This window comes from Tyto alba, unplaced genomic scaffold (genome assembly GCF_018691265.1).
Source record: "Tyto alba isolate M040663 unplaced genomic scaffold, T.alba_DEE_v4.0 Super-Scaffold_26, whole genome shotgun sequence".
NCBI classification, from domain to species: Eukaryota; Metazoa; Chordata; class Aves; order Strigiformes; family Tytonidae; genus Tyto; species Tyto alba.
The window spans coordinates 20,777,549-20,797,613 of NW_024881300.1; the positions used below are offsets into that span (position 1 = coordinate 20,777,549).

Below are 20,065 nucleotides of genomic sequence, written 5' to 3' on the forward strand. Positions count from 1 at the left end.
TACGGCAGCGCCGGTCGCTTTTTACGGCAGCGGCTCTTTGTGGCGGGCGGCCTGAGGGGAGGCGGCGGCGCGGCCGGGGCCGGGGCCGGTGCTCGGCCGTTATTGCCGCGGCAGGATGAAGCTGACCACTCAAGCCTATTGCAAAATGGTGCTGCACAGCGCCAAGTACCCGCACTGCGCCGTCAACGGGCTGCTGGTGGCAGAACGCTCGCCGGCAGCCCCGCGCCGCGATTCGGCCGGGCCCGCTGCCCTTTTCGTCGACTGCATCCCGCTCTTCCACGGCACCCTGGCCCTGGCGCCTATGCTGGAGGTGGCCCTCACCCTGGTAAGGCCTTAAGCTTGGCAGCGAAGGGCTGGCTGGGCTCGGAGGGGCTGGGGCTAAGGGGATTTGGGGCGATTTGGGCTCTGCCAGCCGAATCTGGGGGGTGAGCAGAGTGTTTCCTAAGGTGGAGAACACACACACACGCCGAGGCCCATCCGCTCTGCAGCTTAACGTTGGAGAAGCCGCGGAAAGTTACGGAGCCATGTAGGTTCATCAGGTTTCTGTTTCAGGGCAGAGAAACGTATCGTTTATATCGGTGTCGTTATGCCCGAATAACTCCCAGCGGGAATGGCCTTGTTCTGCAGCAGAAGGAGCTTTTCCAAGCTTACCTTTAAGGCGCTTCAGAGCAGTACCAAGAATTGGGAAAGGGCACGGTTGTCTCTAAGTAAGAGCATAGAGATGTATATAATAGGTATTTCTTAATTCGTTGTGATAAACTTTCCTTATTTTTGGAAGCTATTAACCTAAATAGGAAAAAAAAAATTGCTGTCACCTCACACTGTATGTCCAGCTTGGGTTTGAAATCTCACTTGGCATCTTGTGAGCTCACTGTTGGTTGCTTAACCACGGGGCACTCCCCATGACGATATCCCCTCCCTCAGCCACTGCTGTGGAAGAGCCTCCTCGTAAATCGCGGTGGGATAATCCCATTTACCCCCTGTCATCACGTGGGCAGGATGAGAACGACGTTGGTACCGATGTCGGGACCGGCGGGCAGGCGCTTTCTGCTCTCAACCCTGCCTGGCATGTGAGGGGAGCCCCTTCATCAAAACCAGGGGGATGGAGGGAGCGAAGCATGCTTGGATTTTATTGTGACGGGGAGTCGGGGTGGGCTGGTGCAAATCTAGAGGCAAAGAAGTTTTTTGGCATTTTCACAGCAGGCGTAGCCACCACTGAAGTGAGATCTGAGTGTGATTTGGGCTCTGGACTTTCCTATTCATTTTAAGGCTTGTCATTATTAGGAGGAGAAAAGCCATCCCCTTTTTGCTATCTGTGAAAATAACTAATTTCGGATTCTTCTAGTCTTGGCCTGCGTGTTCCCCTCAATTTAATAGACAGCTTCGTCAAAAAATATTTATTTGTAAATAAATGCTAGCTTTCTCCAGTTGAGATGATGCCATGGGAATGTTGAGATCTTTCCTAAGCCTGTGTGTGATGAAATGCAGCCAGGAGCTTCAGAACAGGCGCTGAGCCTGAGCCCTGGCTGTTTAGGTTTGCCACGCTGCTGTGGAGCACACATAATTTGGCGATCTTAAATATGTTTACACCAGTGTAACAGTGTAGGAGTAACACAGAACTGTATGCTGGTAGTATAATCATTTTCTGCTCATGGTTTTCCTCCTGTTACTGCTTGGGAAAATGTATTATATTGTTTATAATTACTTTAACATAGCCAGGGCTTGACTTTACCTTTTTTAACAACAGTAATTTGTTTTTTGTCTGGGAAAGAGTAAATGTAAGTTGCTAGTGAAGTATGGAAGAGCATGTATAATATATTTAAAGTATGTGTAGGGTTTGTCTTTAAATCAGGACTAGATGTTTTTCTACAGCGTTGGTGGCAGTGAATTTTTGTGAACTTTAGTCTTTCAGTGTAGTTTTCTAGTGTAGATCTTGCTACAGGATCGGATTATCAGGAAATAAATCCTCTTTCTTGCAACATCTGAACTATCTTGCCACATCTACAGGAAGCAAATCTTGATGGAACCAGAGAAATGGAAATGTCTTAGATACTTGCTCTGGGGTTGTGATACAGAAAGTTAAAGATTGGAAAGCCCTGGCATTTCCCACATTAATTAGGGCTTGCTACGGTGTCCTGTGGTTTGCAGTCACATTTGATGACTCCTGTGATACTTGGCAGCTTTAAAACACGGCACTTCACAAGAGCCCGAGGCCTTTTGCTCTTGTTCGTTGTTTAAACAAAGGCAAAGGTGTCAATAAATATCGGCATGGCAGCTGTGAAAATTGGATTTTATTGTTGTAAGGTTTAAAAGGAGGGCGCTCTCGCCTGTTCTGTGCAACAGAATGCATGGTTACGGAAGAAATCAGTGAGATTAGCATGGTTGAAACTCCGTGTTTGTCGCAAAGTGCCTCTGTTTCCAAAGGATTGTGAAGTTTTGGCAGGTTTTGATGGGATCTGTTTCTCTGCCAGTTCAATTACTGCCTGTTCTTGGGTCAAGCCTGTGGCCTGGTTGTGCGTGTGAGGGTTTCCTAGAAGCAGCCCCATGAGTTTCACGTCCTCTTCTTTGACCTGAGTTATCCCAGAAAATCAAATGAGAGCAATAGTCTCCCGGTTTAATCTGAAAATCGAGGGTATGCTTTCAGGTGGGCTTGTCCGTGTGGTAACTTCTAAAAATTGTGAACGGTGCCTTAGCAGCAGTCTGGGTAGAAGAAATCAACAAAATTAGATTTTATTAAACACGCAGCAGTACGTCAAGGTTTGTAGCTCTGGAGAGCAGAAGCACGTGCATTTAATTTGTACTTTGGCTTGTCAGTTTGCAATCCCTCTCAAAACCAGAGTCATTAAAGAAAAAGTGAATTAAGTTTCACATGGGGTTTTTTGTGCCTTTGAATTTCTCAGCTAATTGATGTGGTTTTGCAACCGCATCTTCTGAAAAAAAAAAAAAAGCCAAGCAGCACTTCCCCCTCTGCTCGCCTGGCTGGCTCCCCACCGCCCCGAGCAGCCGTCCCTTTTGCCTCCCCAGGCTCCTCTCACCCCTCTACCACCCGCCTTTGGTGGCTGCAGCAAATTGGAGGGCAGGCCCCTTCTGATTTTTCAAGGGTGACACACGCCATGTGGAAGCAGGACATGGTTTGACCCCCGTTGGTTTGCCCTTGTCAGGGCTGGACATGACTAAAAATACCAGCGGCTAATTGATGCTAAGGCTACCTGTGGCGACAATGCCGCGGTTAGAGAGTGCTTGGAAATTGCAGCTGGAAACAGCTTTAATGCCAAAAATTTTTTGTTGTGTGGTTTTTTTTTTTTTTAACACGGAAGCAGTTTTTTAATTCCCACTTAGGGAACTGAGAACTTAAAAATCATCCTCTCTTTTTTTTTTTTTTAAAGACCATTTTTGGTACGCAACAAAAATTGTTTTAGAACTACGGGTTTTCATTTTTAAATTGATGGACTTTTTTTTTAAGTTGTTATTAATTTTAGTGTCTGGGCTTCTGGCTTTAATGCCAAGCTTTCAAGCGACTAACAATTAAAACCATAGTCCTAAGACCTCCAAATGGGTTTGTGATTGAAACAGCAGTTGGTCCTCAGCTATAGCCAGGCTCCACAGCTTTGCTTTTTTTTTTTTTTATCACGTAAATCCATGTCATCCCTTGTAGAGGAGGGATTATTCACATTGCTTTTTTTGTTTGTTTGCTTGTTTATGCACTCTAGTACTATAATTATTGCTAAAAAAGAGATTGATTTGACTTACAGGATGCGACAGGTCAGCATCAGATATATTTTTGGACTCTATTTTAATATAGCTGTTGAGGGTTTTTTTGATGCATGCTCTCTAGGGACTGCAAAGGAAAAGTCTAGCTGCTTTCTTCACTCTTGCCTTTCAGGGCTCTGTATTATGCTGACTTGATATCCTCAGTTATAAGGAGAAACGTCATATATATATATATATATATATATATATATGTATTTTCAAAGCAAGACAGACTCAGCAGGAGGAATTCAGATCCAGCATAAAGCATGAAGAACAGCAGTGTGTGCATGCTGAAACTGCACTTAAAAAACAAACAAAACCAACCAAACTACATAAACTTTTGTACTTGTGTAAATTGTATGCAAAGAAATGCATATGTTTAAGCATTTACATACAGATGTTGAATAAGGAGAAGCTGCCTGGACTGACCATGTCTCTAACAGAGATGAGAGAATTTATGCCAATAGCTCTTTAATCGAGCCCTTATCTTGTGGCTGAGCTGGAGAGTATTTTTAGAAAAGTGTTCAGTTTTGATTGAAAGATTTTAAAGAGTGGAGAATCCACCCACACGGTTTGATAAGTTGCTCCAGCGGTTAGTTACCCTTACAGGTGAACTTTCAAAACAATTTTATCACAAAAGACTTTTGGTAACAGAGCGGGATGAAAAAATGATAAATGGGACAAACTTTTTCTGCCATGCATTTACCTTTTGCTTCAAGCTTTATTTGCTAATTAAATGCTTGCACTTTAACCTAGAAATGTTACATTAGAAATAAAACCAACAGGCTTTTTTTGAAACGACAGTACAGTCACATATCCACATGCTGAACATTTTCCAACTTACCTCTGTCGAATGAACACCAGCAGCAAGTAGCCCCGAAGGGCAGTAGGTAAGACCTAGACCCTTCTCCCAGGCAGTGCCTTACTAGTCCTGTCGTCTGAATTTAGGCCAGGCTTTACTGGGATAACTTCTTGCTCTTTTCCTCTTTTGGTTAATGTTTTCCATCATTCTCCAAATGTTCAATTTGATTTCTCTGATCTAGTTAAATTAGTCAAACTCTGTGTGTGAGTGCACACATAAATATATATATAAATACATTTATGTTTAAAGAAGCAGTTGGCAAAGATATTGTAATGCTTCAAATACTGTTTTATTTGCAGGACAGCCACGAGATTTCCTTAGTTCTATGCTTTTTTTTCTTTTTTATTTTTTCCCCCTGGACTTAATTGTTCCAATTACTTTTTCAGATTGACTCTTGGTGCAAAGAGAATAGCTACGTGATAGCTGGATATTACCAGGCGAATGAACGCGTGAAAGATGCCAGGTGTGTTGGTGCAATATATCCTTCTGTTTGCTCTTTTATGTTGTACTTTGTACTCTGCCAACAAAAATCATCGACATAAATCATGCATGTTGATTAACTTTGACAACTGTCATCTGGTTTCACATTGTCTTCGTGGTGCTGGTGGATCTGGCCTTTGTTCAGGTGCAGAAACCCCAGTCTTTCCAGAATCACTCCTCTTTAGTAGATACTATAAAAGGCCAGTTTTTGAACAACTGCCAACCAGTTTAATTACAGTTGTCAGGGAAATAGCCAAAATTTGCAGGCACGTTTGCTTGTGCAGTACATATCTTGTAAACTCAAATGACTCCAAGTATCTTTTGGAAAGTCTTACAGAAGTGACCTAAGTTTTACTAAACTACTTAATCGTCTCCGAGTGTCATTGAAGCATTTTCTTACGTGGTAAAGGGAAGCTCTTGAAATGGAAGATGACGTCAGTCAAGCAGCGATATCTCTTTTCATTTATTTTCCCCAGGATTAGCCATTTTTTTCCCTGCTAGCTAACTGAAATTACTCAATAAGCAGTAACGGGGCCTTCCTGTGGAACCACAATGTAGTTTTAGATATGTACGTCAAACATTTTCCCCTGTATCTGTTAGACAAATCCAGTATCAGGACTAATGAGAGTACCTCATACTTGCACGTAAAATAAGTATGAATAGCTTGTTTAAAGTATTATGCTATGTTCCAGTTATTTTGTTAATGTATATTCCTTCAGTCTCAAGTATGTTTTTTAAGTAATACTTGTGACTGCTCAAGTTTCAGGGATAAGGGTGTTATTTGTTATTTCCTTCCAAGGGAAACAAATCTGCTGGAGACATTTTTAAGGAGAAGATACAGTTTGTCTGTTCCATTTGAGGTTTGAAAGAATATCACAGGCTTGGGGTTTTTTTTAAACTCCAGTTTCATTTCTGAAGATAACTGGCACCACATAGAGATTGTCATCTGTGAAACACGGTGAAGATTTTCCTTTAAAAGATTACCTGGTTTTGGTAGAGAAGCTGAGCAGTGAGTGGGTTCAGATGCAGGCTGGGGAGCAAACCCAGTTTCTTTTTTAAATGCTTGGCAGGGCATAGGTGGCTGCAGCCTTTGGTCTGGTGGAGGAAGGTAGGAGGCAGCAAAATGTTGATTACACATAAAGTCTGCAGTGAGCATTTTGCTGCTTAAAACCCCATCGCCTCAGCAGAGCTGAGATCCAGCTCACGTGCTGAAGAGAGGAGTTGGGGTTTTCTTGGCCTTCTGATTTCAATCAAGTGTAGCATCGGCTTGATATCTTGTTCCTGTTTGTACGCACACAGTGTAATTTTCACATCTCTTTAAGCATATTTCCTGCTGGTTTCAGCTGAAATGTCACAGTTCACGTAACACGGTTACTTTTACCTTCTGCTGCAGTCCAAACCAGGTTGCGGAAAAGGTGGCCTCCAGAATTGCAGAGGGCTTTAACGATACAGCGCTCATAATGGTAAATTACTTCATCCCCCTCCCTTTCTGTATTGTTAATGTTATGACCGTGGCGTGGGACTAGCCATTTAAATGCTATTCTCTGGATCCTTTAATAGTGAAGTAACTCATTTTCTCTTTCCCTCCAAATGCTCTGGGAAAGAATTGCAATGACCTGTAGCCAGTGGAGTTCTTAATAAGACTACAAAGAGACTGTGGTTAGCTCTCTCCTGTCTCTGAGGAAGTGGAGGCCTTCTCTGCTCGTGAGGCTTGAGTGAAGGCGGTGTATTTGTGACTTCAGACCCCCTTCTGTGACTTAAACTCTTGCCTTTTATGAAACAAACAGTGCTTTGCCTTCTTGCTGCAGTGACAAAGGATGTTGGCAGTTTAAACATTTAAAATTTGTCTCATTTGAAGATAGAACAGAAGATGTTAGTGTAAGGTGCCCTGTTGGTAAAAACTGACTTTGGTTTTTATTTCATCTCTTGGGATCTTGAGGAGGAGACTAAGGTGGTGTTTTTCTGTTGCACAACAGGTCGATAACACCAAGTTTACACTGGAGTGCGTAGAGCCTGCCATTCATGTGTATGAGCTTCATGAGAACAAGTGGAGGTGCAAGGACCCACACGTGTGAGTAAAGTTCAGAGCTCATTTGTGTTCAGGTAGTAAGGAAGGACGGGTTACCTGAATAAGGGCAAAACTTTGATCGTAGCTGAGTGACACTGTAAGGGCGGTGGGTGTAGCTGATTGATTTTAAAGCTGGGTTTTGCTGTAGTGAGAGAGAACAGCCAGTTTCTGCAACCGGCCAGTGATACGGCCCCGTGGCCACGCTGCAGAGAGTGTGGCTTAATTTCCAGAATGGAGGAGGTAGTTATTTTTTCTCTGTGATTACTTTTAATTCCTGGTTATTTTACATCCTAGTGATTTTTGTGAAGATTGGACTGAAGCCCAGAGAATCGCTGCATCTCTCTTGGACAGCAAGTCCTACGAGACGCTTGTAGATTTTGATAATCACTTGGATGATATCCGGAACGACTGGACAAACCCAGAGATCAACAAAGCTGTCCTCCACCTGTGTTAAAGGGGTTTCTACTGACTAATTTACGGGCATCCCCACTATGTACTGAAGAGAGAAAAATGCTATTTTTGAATGTAAATAGAATAATATTCAGTACCTTGTGTGGAACCCTGACTGATTAAAAAGGAGTGGCATGTCACATAACAGAGTGATGTGTCCGTAAGCCGTTGAATCTTTTTTGTGAGATTCCTTGGAAGAACTGCAAACTGTCAGTTCCAGCTGTCCTCGTGGACGCCTTCCCAGTTGTAGTGAACGTTGCTGTTCCTTCAAAACCAGAACTACTTCTGCTTTTCCCTACTGTTCATATTGCAAAGTTTTAACTAAGCTTTTCTAATCTTTAGAGAGATTACTTTTTAACAATTTGTGGAAATACCTTTAAAAAAAAAATCAGTCGTGTCCTCGGATGAGCAATTTTAAGGTCAAATACATAAAATGTAAGGTTGATGGTTTCTTTTGGCCTGGTTTGGAAACGTAATGCTGTCGGCACAGTAAAATGCGAACTGCTGAGGATGATGTACCATGCTCGTGTGTCACCTGTTTTGCAGTGGTTTAGCATGACACAGCTACAGAGCACGTGTTAAAGCAGTATGCCCAAATGCTACGGTGATGGCCACTCTCCGTGGGCGTACAACCACAGTTACTGCTTGAAAATGTTAAACCCGAGGTAAAAACAAATATTCACCTAACGGTTTGTAAAAAGGACTGGAAGCGCGCTGAGGAGTTTGAATGATGGTTGTAAACCAGTTTGAGTCTACAAAAGAAGACTGAAATACCATATTAACTTTATGCGGTCTTGGGGTTTTATAAAGAGATCTCATTTTCACCTGGTTCATACAGTGTCTGTGTAAATAGGTCTAAAATGTGTCACTCCAAGTCGAAGGCAAGCGATCTGAGTGCATCAAGTCAAGGAGCCTAGATAGAGTCTAGTTCAGCTTCTGCCTGGTTTTCTCATTCATGTTTATAAGAGTAAGTTTACTGGACAATGAAGCTTTGTATCAGACCAGCACAGTTCTTTGTAAGTCTTGTTGCCTTACTCAGCACAGTTGTTTGTCAGTCTGTAATTAATCATAGCCTCAAGCTGCGACAGTTTCTCTAGATTTCCCTCTTTTCCTACCCAGAAATGTTTCCACAAGGAAGATCCAAATGTCCACCAAACGATCTGCCTCTCTCCAAGTTCCTGCTTCTTCCTTAGCATTCTTATTTTAAAATAACATGGCAGATGACGTTGTCAAAACCTCTTGCTCTACCTCTGCTTCTGTTTAAATAAGCACAAGTTTTACTCTTGGTCTTAGCGAGAGACGGGCTAAGGCTAAAATCTGGTTCTGGAGCAGTGAGCAGAACCGGGATGTCTCCACTCTGGTCCTGCTTTGGAGCTCCCTGCAGCCCAGATTCCGTAAAGCCACGAGGCGAGGTCTGAGGTTCAGCTCCCTGCCCAAGGAGGAGATGAAGCTTTGAACCGAACGGTTCGGTTCGTCTCCCTGCGATGCAGTAGTAAGGTGTGATGGGCGTTACAAAAGGGATTGGCACTCGGGCAGTAGCCTTTCCTAAGGGTCAGATGGGCTTGCAGGAAAGGAAAATGTTTTCACTTGTCGAATGAAAACATGTATCTAGCTCACAAGCAGCGAGATAAACACATTCCAATGGCTGTTTTGCTACACATCCATGACTAGATATCCTAGAAATGGCAGTGCTCTGGCCACGTATGTTCAGAGTAGCCTCTGCAAATCAGGAAGAGGACTGTTGTCTTGCTTTGTACAAACACCTCATGAAACTTAACCTGTTGTTCCAGAGGCAGATGTTATTTTAGCAAGACGTTCCTTTAGTCCTGTGAGATTGTAAGCCAAAGCTGCCATATAAGCTGGTATATCTGCTGAGCCACAGGAAATGTATTCCTTGTTCTTTGTAACTGGATGTCCTAATCAAGCTTTGATCGTATATATGCTAATACAATCTAATCTTGCAGTACTCCCCCTTCAACTTCATAAGACAAAGCAGAATGTATATCATCAGTCTGTAACCTGATGGAAACACTCCGAATGACTAACTGTTGAGACACGTCGCTGGAAGGGCTTTGTCTTCCCCTTTTTTTATCTTCCATTTGCTTTTAAACAAGTTCCTTTGAGTGTTTTACCACCAGTAGGAGCCCAGGCTGGCTTTAAGCGAGAAGGACAAGCGCTTCAGTACTCAGATCTTATCTCACCTGTCCTGTTTGCATTGAAGGCTGGACAAAAGGCAGCAATTTCATAAAGCAAGGCAGCCTGCAGCCTGGCGGCTCTTGTGAAAGAATGAGGAAGCTGCTGGGCTCAGCAAAGGCTGTGTTCCCCTTTCCTGCTGATGTACCAAATCTACCTGCAGCAGCAAATGCCAATTTCCAGGCCAGCCGATCGGTTGGATTCATCGGAGGAATTCAAGGTAACTCCTTTTAAAACTTTGAGGGGAAGAAATCTTGGGGGAGGCATCTGCATCTCCATTGCTGGAGCCCTTGTGGTAGCTGGGAAGACAGTACTGGTAATGGGTGTCCTACTCTTTTTGTTTTGTTAGCAATTAATGACATGCAAGATGAAGTGATATTTTATTTTTTTCCGCCCCCCCCTGTTCACTAAGATTTAGAGATTTGGCATTTACCTGCCCAGACATTTAACTCCCAGCTCTTTACCTCATCTGTAGGACCTCAAGCACTTGGAAATGTGAAATTATTTCCGTATGGGATTCTTTTTTTTCTACTCTCAACTCTAATATTTCAAAACAGCAATAAACAGACCCCGCAAGTGTCTGAAAATACCAGTACAAAGTGCTTGGGTTTCTGAGTGGGAGGATGTACACTAATCTTTGCTGGATCCACGTGAGTGCTCACCTTGAATCCTTTGTCACAAGGTGGGGAACAAAGAGCCTTGAGCATGCACCTGTTCGGTTTGAAATTAGGGATCAGAGTGACCTGAGCCAGGAGGCCTGTCCCCACCTATGCCACCAGCTGATGGCCCAGGGCACTTCCAGCTGTGGTTTAAAAACTCCCACCTACAGATCCAGCTTGAGAAACCCAGAGGGGAGCGGAGAGTTCGGGGGGCCCGTAGGCATTATTTTCACAGAGAAAGGAGACTGCCCTCAAATTGCTCAGAGAAGCGGTGGCTGGTTGGGGCCGGATGCACGTCGGGAATGATCTCTGCTCCCGGCTTGTGCGGCATCACTGGTGTGATGAGCAAATGGGTGACAAGAGCCCAGGGGTGTCTTTGATCTTGCTGCTCGCGCACGCGAGTGAGATACCTGTTCCCGGGGAACGTACCAGTGCCATTTTCTCTCGGAGCTCATTGCTGCGTGCCTATATGAGGGCTTTGGGTTTTATTTTATTTTTTTTTCCCTTCGTTCAGCAAGGGAAGCAGTCTGCCGCTGGTGTTGATCCCCCTTCCCCCTCTCCCATCTGCCAGCTGAGCTGCTCATGGGATGTTCCCGAGCCTGTGTCAGCACGGAAACGAGCAAAGACCTACTGCATAACCTGTTTCAGCTCATGAGAGCCGCCGTGGGTGCGGGAAGCAGACGAGCAGTTCAGTTGGCAGGACGGGAGAGCCGGCGGCAGGCAGATGTGCGGGGCTCAACCCAGCTCCGCGCGGCGCTGCCGAGGCGCACCCTGAGAGGTGGCCCTCTGCCCCCACGAATCTCTCACCTAAGGGGCAGAGATGCACGCCAAGGAGAGGTGACAGCGACAGATGCAGGAAGCAAACCCTGGTCTCTCTGCTCCCTGGCTAGAGGCCTAATCGCTGCACTCTGCCGCCGCTGCTATTTGTAAAACGTCTCGAGGTGCTCGGGTGGAGGGCATTACCCATACGGAAAGAGCCCGCCGATGCTAATGGAGGAGGCTGTTAGCGGGGTGGACTTGCGGTTGACTGCAGCTTGGAAAATGGCCTCGAGGGGAAATGCGCTCAGCGTGCATTTGAGAGCTGAGCTTCTAGTTTGTGTTTGGATTCGGCTCCTGGAGCGGAGCTGGGTCGCCCACCCTTGCTGGTAGGAGCTGTAGGGAGCTGGGCTGGGCTTTGCTTCCTTCCCATCCTGCCCAGGCTCCCTTATTCCCGACTCCAGTTAAACATCTCAACGCGTCGTCCTGCTGCGCTGCAAACTCCTCCTTTGCTTTACCCATCGCCCTGCGACCAGCCCTCCCGCAGCAGGCAGTGATCTCGCTGTGCTGAAGCATCCTCTGAGGACTTCATCGATCTATTTTTTTATTTACTCTTTTTTTTTTTTTTTTTTTTTTCTTCCCCCCCGTCGCTTTTAGACCACATTTTTCACCCAGCCTTCTCATCCAAAAGTACACCCTAGCTGCGTATTTTCCTTCGGTTTTCAGCCGTCGCCCTGTGCAAGGCGGCAGACGCGGATCCGGAGAGGACGGAGGCGGGTTGCTGGCGGGGGTTTCTAATAACGGGACCGCGCGAAAGGGGAAAGCGGTCCCTGCTCCTGCACTTTACAACCTGCCGGAGCTGGGATGAGGCAGAGAGGGAACGCTGCTCTTAAAACTACCCGGTAGGTGGGCTGGGGGTAACAGGCAACTCCCTGAGTGCTTCCAGGCAGCGCCGCACCGGCTGCAGCGTGGCAGCAATTTAGCTGGATGCGGGCAGGACCGGTGCCAGGCACATCCCGGTCTGCGCAGCATCAGCCCACGAGGGCCAAGAGAACCAACGCAGCCCTTCCTAGAAATGCGCTATGGAGCTTAAAAGATGGACCTAATTGAAAAAAAAAAAACAAAAACAAAAACAAAAACATATCGAGATTGTACCAGGGGATAAAAGAGAAAGCTGGGCCAAGATTAACCTGGAGTTCAGCGAGCCGGGAAGCGCGGCAGCCGCGGCCAGGTCCCTAAGCCAATTCCCAGCCACGGCCTCCCAGCCGCCCTCTGAATCCATGCCCGGCAGGGAGGCGGTTTGCTCTGGATGCAGGTCTGGCAGGAGAGCCCGGCACACTCTGGTTTTGTGCTTCAGGTACGTGCACGCTTCCCTCTTCGCTTCCTACCCCCGGCTTGCTCTTGAGGGCGGCAGCCACGGCCCGGTGGATTTTCTTCGGTGTTTTTTTTCTGCCTGCACGGTTCCTGCCGGTTGTTAGGTCCTGCTGGTCCTGCCAAGAGCCCGTGCTTAGGGAACACTGGAGCTGCTCCAGTTTCCCCGGAGCTTGCATCTTCAGCTGCTTCCTCGTGACACCCTCCTCCCTTCCCACGCCTGGCATCCCCTGCGGGTACCGCTCGCCTGCCCTGGATGGCTGCGAGCCTCCCCCGGCGTGGGGCTCCGGGAGGGAGTTTCTTTTCCGCCTCCCAGCACCTCCTGCCTTGTTGCCACCTCCAGCTTCAGCAAGTCCCATGCTCTGGCCCTGCAGCCTCCTCCTAGGGCGATTTCAGAGCCAGGCTGCGACCAGCCCTTTCCTCTGCTTGGGCCAGAAGAAACGCAGGGCAGAAGTGGGGAGCAGGCGGCCTCGCCGCTCCGTTAGCGCGGAGCTGGGGTGACGTGTCACCTGCGTTAGCAGACCCTGGCACTCAGTGACCCAGAAAGCTGCTTCCCCTCCCGCTTTTCTAAAACAAGCTCAGCTGGTGCTGGCAGGAGCAGCTCCGCGGTAGGCTCTTCAGCCAAAGCTTTTCTTGTGGCCGGTGTTTGCAAAACACATCCCTCTCCCTGCCCTTCCTCTGGCATCTGGGAAGCCGTGAGCTCACCCTCTTCCCCTTCCAGTGAAGTTATGAGGCTCCCCTCTGTCCTCACCCCCTCGTCCATCCTTCAGCCCCCTCCACCCTGGGCAGGATGGGGCCAGGGGGTTGAGGAGCAGAGCCCGGGGAGAGGAACAGCCCAACTGCTAAAGGGCCACGTCCAGAACTGGAAGCCAGTCACCAACCAGACCAGAGGACCACCCAGGGTGGTTGCTTGGGCTGGAGAGACAAGTCTTCACCCGGAGAGGTCAGCCAGTTCCATGCCGACCCACCAAGGAAGCTTTATGAGCTCATCTTCCTCCCCCCTGCTCTTCTGGGGTTTGGCCAGTTGCCCTGATGTGATGCTCAGCATGTCACAGCCCCAACCAGGAGCTCCTGGGAGGGACCTAGAGCAGAGGGGTAAGGCTGCAAGAGGGTCCCATGGTGCCCACAGAGAGGGGATGTCTGGCCCACGGGGCTGCTCTGGTGCTCAAGACTGAGATCTGCCTAACACCAGTCACCCCGCGGCTTTCTCCAGTAGCTCCACAGCGGAGGGGCTCCGGGCTATATCCAGCCACTTCAAGGTGGCCAAGCCCCACCCTGTGAACTTGCCTGGGGGTGTCTTTGCTTCCCCAGCTGGTGGGGAGGAGAGGAAGGGGTGTGCGATGCTGTGTTTGTGCCTATCGGGTGCCACCACACCAGCTGGAGCAGTGCTGCAGCCCGCAGAGCTAACCACAGTTATTTTAGCAGGCTGATGCTTATGTTTACCTCCCCGCCGCAGCAAGCCATCGCTTTCGGTCGCTCACAGTTTTAGCAACAACTGCTGCTCCCCAGGTCAGGCTAATTCCAGCCCTCTCGGGTTTGGGGGCTGGTTGTTCTCGCCCAACAGCAGCAAACAAGTAGTTTTGGAGAGAGGCATCAACACAGCTAATGGGGAGGGAGGGAGGGAATTCTGCTGCTCCGACTGGATTCGTGCTGCAGTGTCAGGGCTGCTGGTGAGGGGTCCCTGGCCCCACGGGATGCGCCGAGGTTGGGATGGGATCTGGAAAAACCGGGATTGCCAGGCTCTGCCTCAGACCTTGTCCTCTAGCTCTTGTACTTCGCAGCTAAACAGGCAAAAAAAGCCCACACGAACCAGTTAATTTGTTTTTCTGGGGCAAAATGGGAGCCACGGGTTGCAAATGTCTCTGCCCTGGCCTCTGTGTCCGGGACTGGTGCCTGCAGCTGGGGCTGCAGCCTTTCCCTCGTGCCATCTGCCCAGCTCTTGAGCCTGAAGCTTTGCGATAGCTCAGTCATTGATAAATCAGAGGAGCCAGATCAGGAAGGGAATCAGCCCTTTCCAGATTTGTGATTTTTTCACCAAACGTGACAGGACTGGGCCAGAAAAAAATGGACCAAACCCACCCATTTCCCCTCCCTGCTCCCCTTTATGCCTGTCCCATCAAGGCTTAGTCTCGGACACGGGGCTCTGATCTCTCTGGAGACCTCCCAGGCTCCTGGGATCAGTTCACTCCTATCTCCAGGCGAATTTCAAAGCTTTTGCTTGGTTCCTGCCTGCAGCCACGGAGTATTTAATGTGCGGCTGGCATTCCCCGCACGCCGGCGCCCTGGATGTGAACCGCTGCTTTTCAGCTCTTGTCTGAAAAGGAGCCGTCTGGGGGCCTCACCTCTTAATTGCAGAGGAGGTGAACATGAAAAAGCCTCCGGCTGCTTTGAATGCAGGCAAAGGCGGCCGCTCCGGAGGCAGAGCCTTCACCCAGGCATCCTCGCAGCAGGGTGGTACCCGACTCAGAGCTCTCATCCTGGAGATGGTGAGAAACCCCCTGCCTGGTGCTGTTCCCGCTGTCAGGCTGGTTTTCGGGCTGGCAGGTCAGGCAAGAGGGGGAAAAGACCCTTTCTGGAATCTGGAGAAGGTGAAGATGCTCCCAGAGTCAGGGAGCATCGCTACTTTCTAGACATTAGGACCTCAAGAGAGGCCGATGGGTCTTGCCAGAGCTGGGGGTGGGACCCTCATACCAAACTGCTACTTGCCTGTCTAGGCACTTGGTAGCCCTTCCGACGGCTTGTGGGGATGCTCAATGGTCCAGGGGCTTCGGCTGCAGTCGAGGGGCGCTCCTGCTGCTCTCTGTCTCAGCGCCGGGCTGGATTGTGCAGTGGAGGGAGGGTAAACCAGCATTTCCTCATCACCCAGGGGCTTTGCTGGGCTTGGATGGGACTGGAGGGGGGGGATGGAAGGGAGGAGCCGGGACTCCGCTAACCTGATTCACCAGGTTAGAAACCATCCTTGCAAAAATCCAAGCCGTCTCGCCGCAACCTCCTCCCACCCTCCCAGGGCACGGCTGGTCCTGAGTGGGAACCAGCCACCCGCCTCCAGCCTCGCACCCCCCCGGCTCCCCTCCTGCATGCGAGAGCAGCCAGGCGGGGGGGGGAGGTGGGATGCAACGGTGGGAATCGCGCCTCCGGCTCCCAGGACCGGGTAAGTGTCACCCCCTCGGAGCACCGTGGGTGGCTTCGGCCCCGCTCCCCCCTCCCCGGTGCACCCCCAGCCCCTCACGCCGGCTGAGCCACCCCCCCAAGTCTGCCGCAGCTCTGGTGACACTTGGCGTGAGTGTCTGGGGTTTTTTGGAGCATGAACTCATCAGGAATGCAAATGCTTCTCGGCCCGGTGCCGGCACGGGAGTGAAGTTGAAACCCCAGCACCAACCACCAGAAATCCTGAAACTGGGGGGCGGGGGGGTGGAATGGAGAAGAGGGAGGGGGAGTTTCTCTACCCAAGCGTCTCTCCCAGTGTCGCAAGCAAGTGGTGCTGGTGTTTACCCGCCGTGGGGAGGGGGGCTGCTGTGTCCTGCAAGGGCTTGGTGGGTCTGGGTCTCTCCCACACAACCCTCCTCCAGCTCCGAGCAGCTGGAGTGGGGCTGATGGCATGAGCCACCAGCAGGTACCAAAACCCGGAGAACTCACCCCAAAACAGATTTCTTGATATTTAGGCAGCTGCCACTATACCTGCAAACTGTGGGTCCCTGGGGGCGGGGGGGGGGGGGGCTCTGCTCTCAGCCCCCATGCGGCTCCCCAGACGTGGGGGTGTCACAGCTCAGGGTGTCTGTGGAGAGCTGGTAAAAAAAATGCAGAATTAAGACCAGCAATAGTAAGTTCCCACTTCTCCTTGCCGGATGCTGCCAGCCCAACTCAGGGCTGCTTGGAAAAGTGAAGTAAAGCCGTGGCGGATGTTGAGCAGTGGGAGTAGGGGGGTTTGCTTGGCTTTGTGGGCCCCAGAGCTTGGAATAACCGAAATAAGTCACTGACCCTCATCCCAATAAGTTTTTCCCAGCAGCTGTGGGCAGGAGGGATACAGATTTCCCACTAAAGGGATTTTTTTTGCCCAGAAGAACTTTCAGCTGATCAAACAAAAAAAAAAAAAAAAAAAAAAAAGATGTCCTGCAAGAGGAATCATCCACCTTGAAAGCTCTCGGGGCGTTGGGGATGCCCAAACGGAGCGGGACCACGTGCTCCCCCCGGCAGCGCATCCCCCAAGTGCCGCTCGGAGCAGCCCCGAGGGCGGCAGCCCCAGGGGCGATGCTGGAGCCCAGTGTCCCCCCGTTTCCTGTGCGTGGGCTCGGGGTTTTCTCTGCAAGCGCCGGTTGCCAGCGTAAATAACCACCTGGCTATGACCTTCTCACCTACGAGTGTCTGCAGCACTGACCCCGGGGGAGCGGGGAAGCCGGGATGAGACACCCCCCTCCCCAGGCTCCTCTACCGTCCCAAAAAGTTCCTCCTGAAACTCAGCGACCAAGATTGAGTCACTAAAACACCGTGACATCACTAGTGGTTTTTGCTACCGAGCAGCCGTGCTTCCTGTTATGCCTGGGCGCCTATAGATATATATATATATATATATACACACATGCATAGGTCCCTTTAGGGAGCAATTGAATTCACTCTCCTTCCTCCCAGCATCGCTTCCCGCAACCCTCGCCTCTCTTTTGCAGCGCCAGCAGCGAGGGCCGGCGGTGGGGCTGGAGAGCTGGGTCCTGCTAAGAGGATGAAAACATGGGCGTCAAGTTATCCTGCCTGAAAGGTAGGTTTGGGTGGGTGTTGGGGTCTCTCCTGCTCCGTGAAGGCATCTTGGGGGCTGGTTGTACATGGAGGAGCTTTAGGTCTTTCTGCCGTGGGCAGGACTGGTGGGATTTGGCATCCTGGTGGCATTTAAGGAAGTCCCACGGGTGACCCGTTGCTCGTGCATCACCCTGGAGCTGCTTTCACCATCCCCAACCCTATAAAAATATAAAGGGTCCAGTCCGGTGCTTGCTCCTTCATCCTTTGCTCCGGAGCATCCTGGGACTGATGGCATCCCTCTCAAGAAATCAGGTGGGGTTTCCTTAGAGGTGGGAAAGAGATGGGAAGGATGGGATGCTCGGGATACGGATGGGATACCCCAGCTCCCAGCCTCTGGGCTGACCACGAGCATCCTTCATTGCTCTGCTCCCCCTCAGGGATATTCCAACCCAGGAGCTTTCTATCCTGCTGCTTTCTCCCAAACTTTAATTTTCTTAATGGAGTTAGGCTGGGAGTAGTGGCAGCGATGTCTGCAGAGAGAGGAAAGCGGGAGCTTTTAATGCCTCTGGCCTCGCTGCACTGGGCGAGCAGCGTGAAGGCTGGATATCGCATCTCCCATTAGCTCTGCGTCCCAGCGCTGACCCCTGAGCAGCTTGTTTTAATCAGCCTGGGGGTCATTAGGGATGGGAGCTAACGAGCATCCCCCCTCTGAGATGCAGAGCTGCTTCTCCCCTGGCTTTTCCCAAGCCCAGACCCTGTGTGAGATGGTGGCTGCCATGAGCGTGGCTTTGGATGGCGTCGCCCAAAAATGAGCTCTGCACCCATGTGCCACCCCCCACCCCCCACCCCCCCTGTGGCAGGGATGCTGCAGGTGGGGCTGGGGGATTTGGGGGGTCCCACAGACCCTCCCCAGCCTGACCCAGGGACGTGGGGTGACCAGAGAGGGGAAACTGAGGCAGCCAGGGAGTCCCCATCCTGCCTTCCATCCGCCTCAAAGCAGGGGCAGAGCCCCAAAATATCCCCCCGCCCCTCCAAACCCCTCTGACGTGCTTGGAGCCTGCAATAAAAGACACACGCACCCACCCCTTTTCCAGCTCCCTTACGTAAGGCAGGGCTTTATCCTTAATTAAAAAGAGATTAAAAATATCAGTGTCTGTCCCCTCCGGGCATTTTCCTGCTTGGGAGGAACTGAAATCTCCCTGGCTGCTGCCTGCACCACACGGGGCTTTTCTCCTGATTAAAAAAACAGATTAAAACGATCTGCTCCCCCGGGGGAGGCAGGCAGGCAGGGGGGGCTGTGGGATCCACCCCTCCGACATCCCAAAATCCAGGGTGGGGAGGAGGTGCGAGGCTGCGCTGGGTTGCTGGGAGAGGCTATGGATTCTCTAGTGGCTCGTAAGGGGGTTGAGCTGGGTGTTGGAGGAAGGTAGGGAGATGCTGCAGCCCCGAGCCTGATCATCTTCTCTCCTTCCCCCCTTCCCTTTGTGTGTGTGTGTGTGTGTGTCCCCATTTTTGCAGGCTTGAAGACGTGCGTGAGCAGCGGGAACGGCAGCGACAGGACCCCGGCGGCATCCCCGGGCGAGAAGCACCTGCACGTGCCCTCCATCATCGTCACGCCGCCCACACCCACGGGGTCCATGCTGTCCCGTGAGGCCCGGCGGGTGGGGGGGTCACTGCCCTGCAGCCAGTGCTGAGCGTAGGGGCAGGATCTGGCCCCGCTCCCCTGGGATGGAGCCACAGCCGCCGGGATGCGAATTGGTTCCATCCAGCACCCCGGGAGCTCCCCGGGGAGACGCAGAGCACCCGCCCCACGGGTGGGTTTGGACACCAGTGACTGTTTTATTCTTTTTTTCCTAAAAGCACCGGGGAGAGGGTGTCATCGTGCGGCTCCTCCCCGGTGAATAAACACCCTGGGGCTCTGCACCCCTTAGTTTGGCACCCACCGCCTCCCTCGGGTTGTGTCCCCCCCAAAAATCACCCTTGTCACCACCCCCCTGAAGCTGACCTCATGCTGATGGGTGGCCAAAAGTGGGGTACACCCCCACCGCCCCCCACTTCTCCACCCAGATTGAAACAAAACAGCCCCAGAATGATGAACTCAGCGTCACCTGCAACTCAGCATCGTGGCCTCGCCGGCTCAGCCGCATCCCGGGGAGGGAACCGGGGGCGATGCTTCCCGGGGAGCGGCGGGAGTGTGAAAGCAGATGGAAATTTAATTTTTTTTTTTTTTAATTATTATTTTTTTTAATGACAGCAGCAGATGGCAAAAAGACACGCGAGCGGAGCGGCGGCGCGGCGCAGCCGTTTATAGAGCGCGGCACGTGCCGGCGGCACCGTGGGGGCTGCTCGGTTAACGGGGGGTGGGACCCTGCTCCTGCAGCCCCCCCGGTGTGGGGTGGTTAGGGGGGGGTCCCCACGGCTTGTCCCCCCAGCCCGGCTGAGGGGCACCCCTGGGGTTATTTCTCACCCCAAGGAGGGGGGGGTTGTTCCTATGGGTGCCCCTGGGGTGTGGGGGATTGGGGGCATCGTCTAGGGGGTTGCTGTTTCCATGGTGACCCAGAAGGCGGGGTGTGCCCCCCGCCCCCACCTCTGAATCGCCCAGAGCGGTGGCTGTTCGGCTGGGCTGGGTGTGGGTGGGTGGAGGGAGGGTGGGATGGATGGATGGATGGATGGATGGATGGAAGGATGGATGGATGGATGGAGGGATGGATGGATGGATGGATGGATGGATGGATGGATGGATGGATG

General features: G+C 50.8%; 1 protein-coding gene and 1 long non-coding RNA gene across 2 annotated transcripts; both read left to right on the forward strand.

Moving 5' to 3' along the window:
* Positions 1-7: 7 nt before the first annotated feature.
* EMC8 (ER membrane protein complex subunit 8) lies at positions 8-8,439 on the forward strand. Its single transcript, XM_032996589.2, has 5 exons — positions 8-325; positions 4,999-5,075; positions 6,486-6,555; positions 7,069-7,163; positions 7,455-8,439. Exons 1-5 carry the CDS (start codon positions 116-118, stop codon positions 7,612-7,614), a joined length of 612 nt encoding a protein of 203 aa, XP_032852480.1. The 5' UTR covers positions 8-115; the 3' UTR covers positions 7,615-8,439.
* Positions 8,440-15,145: 6,706 nt separating this feature from the next.
* LOC116962554 lies at positions 15,146-19,255 on the forward strand. The gene is made up of 3 exons (XR_006165736.1): positions 15,146-15,740; positions 17,251-17,339; positions 18,836-19,255. It is a non-coding gene; the product is annotated as an uncharacterized LOC116962554 (long non-coding RNA).
* Positions 19,256-20,065: the final 810 nt, after the last annotated feature.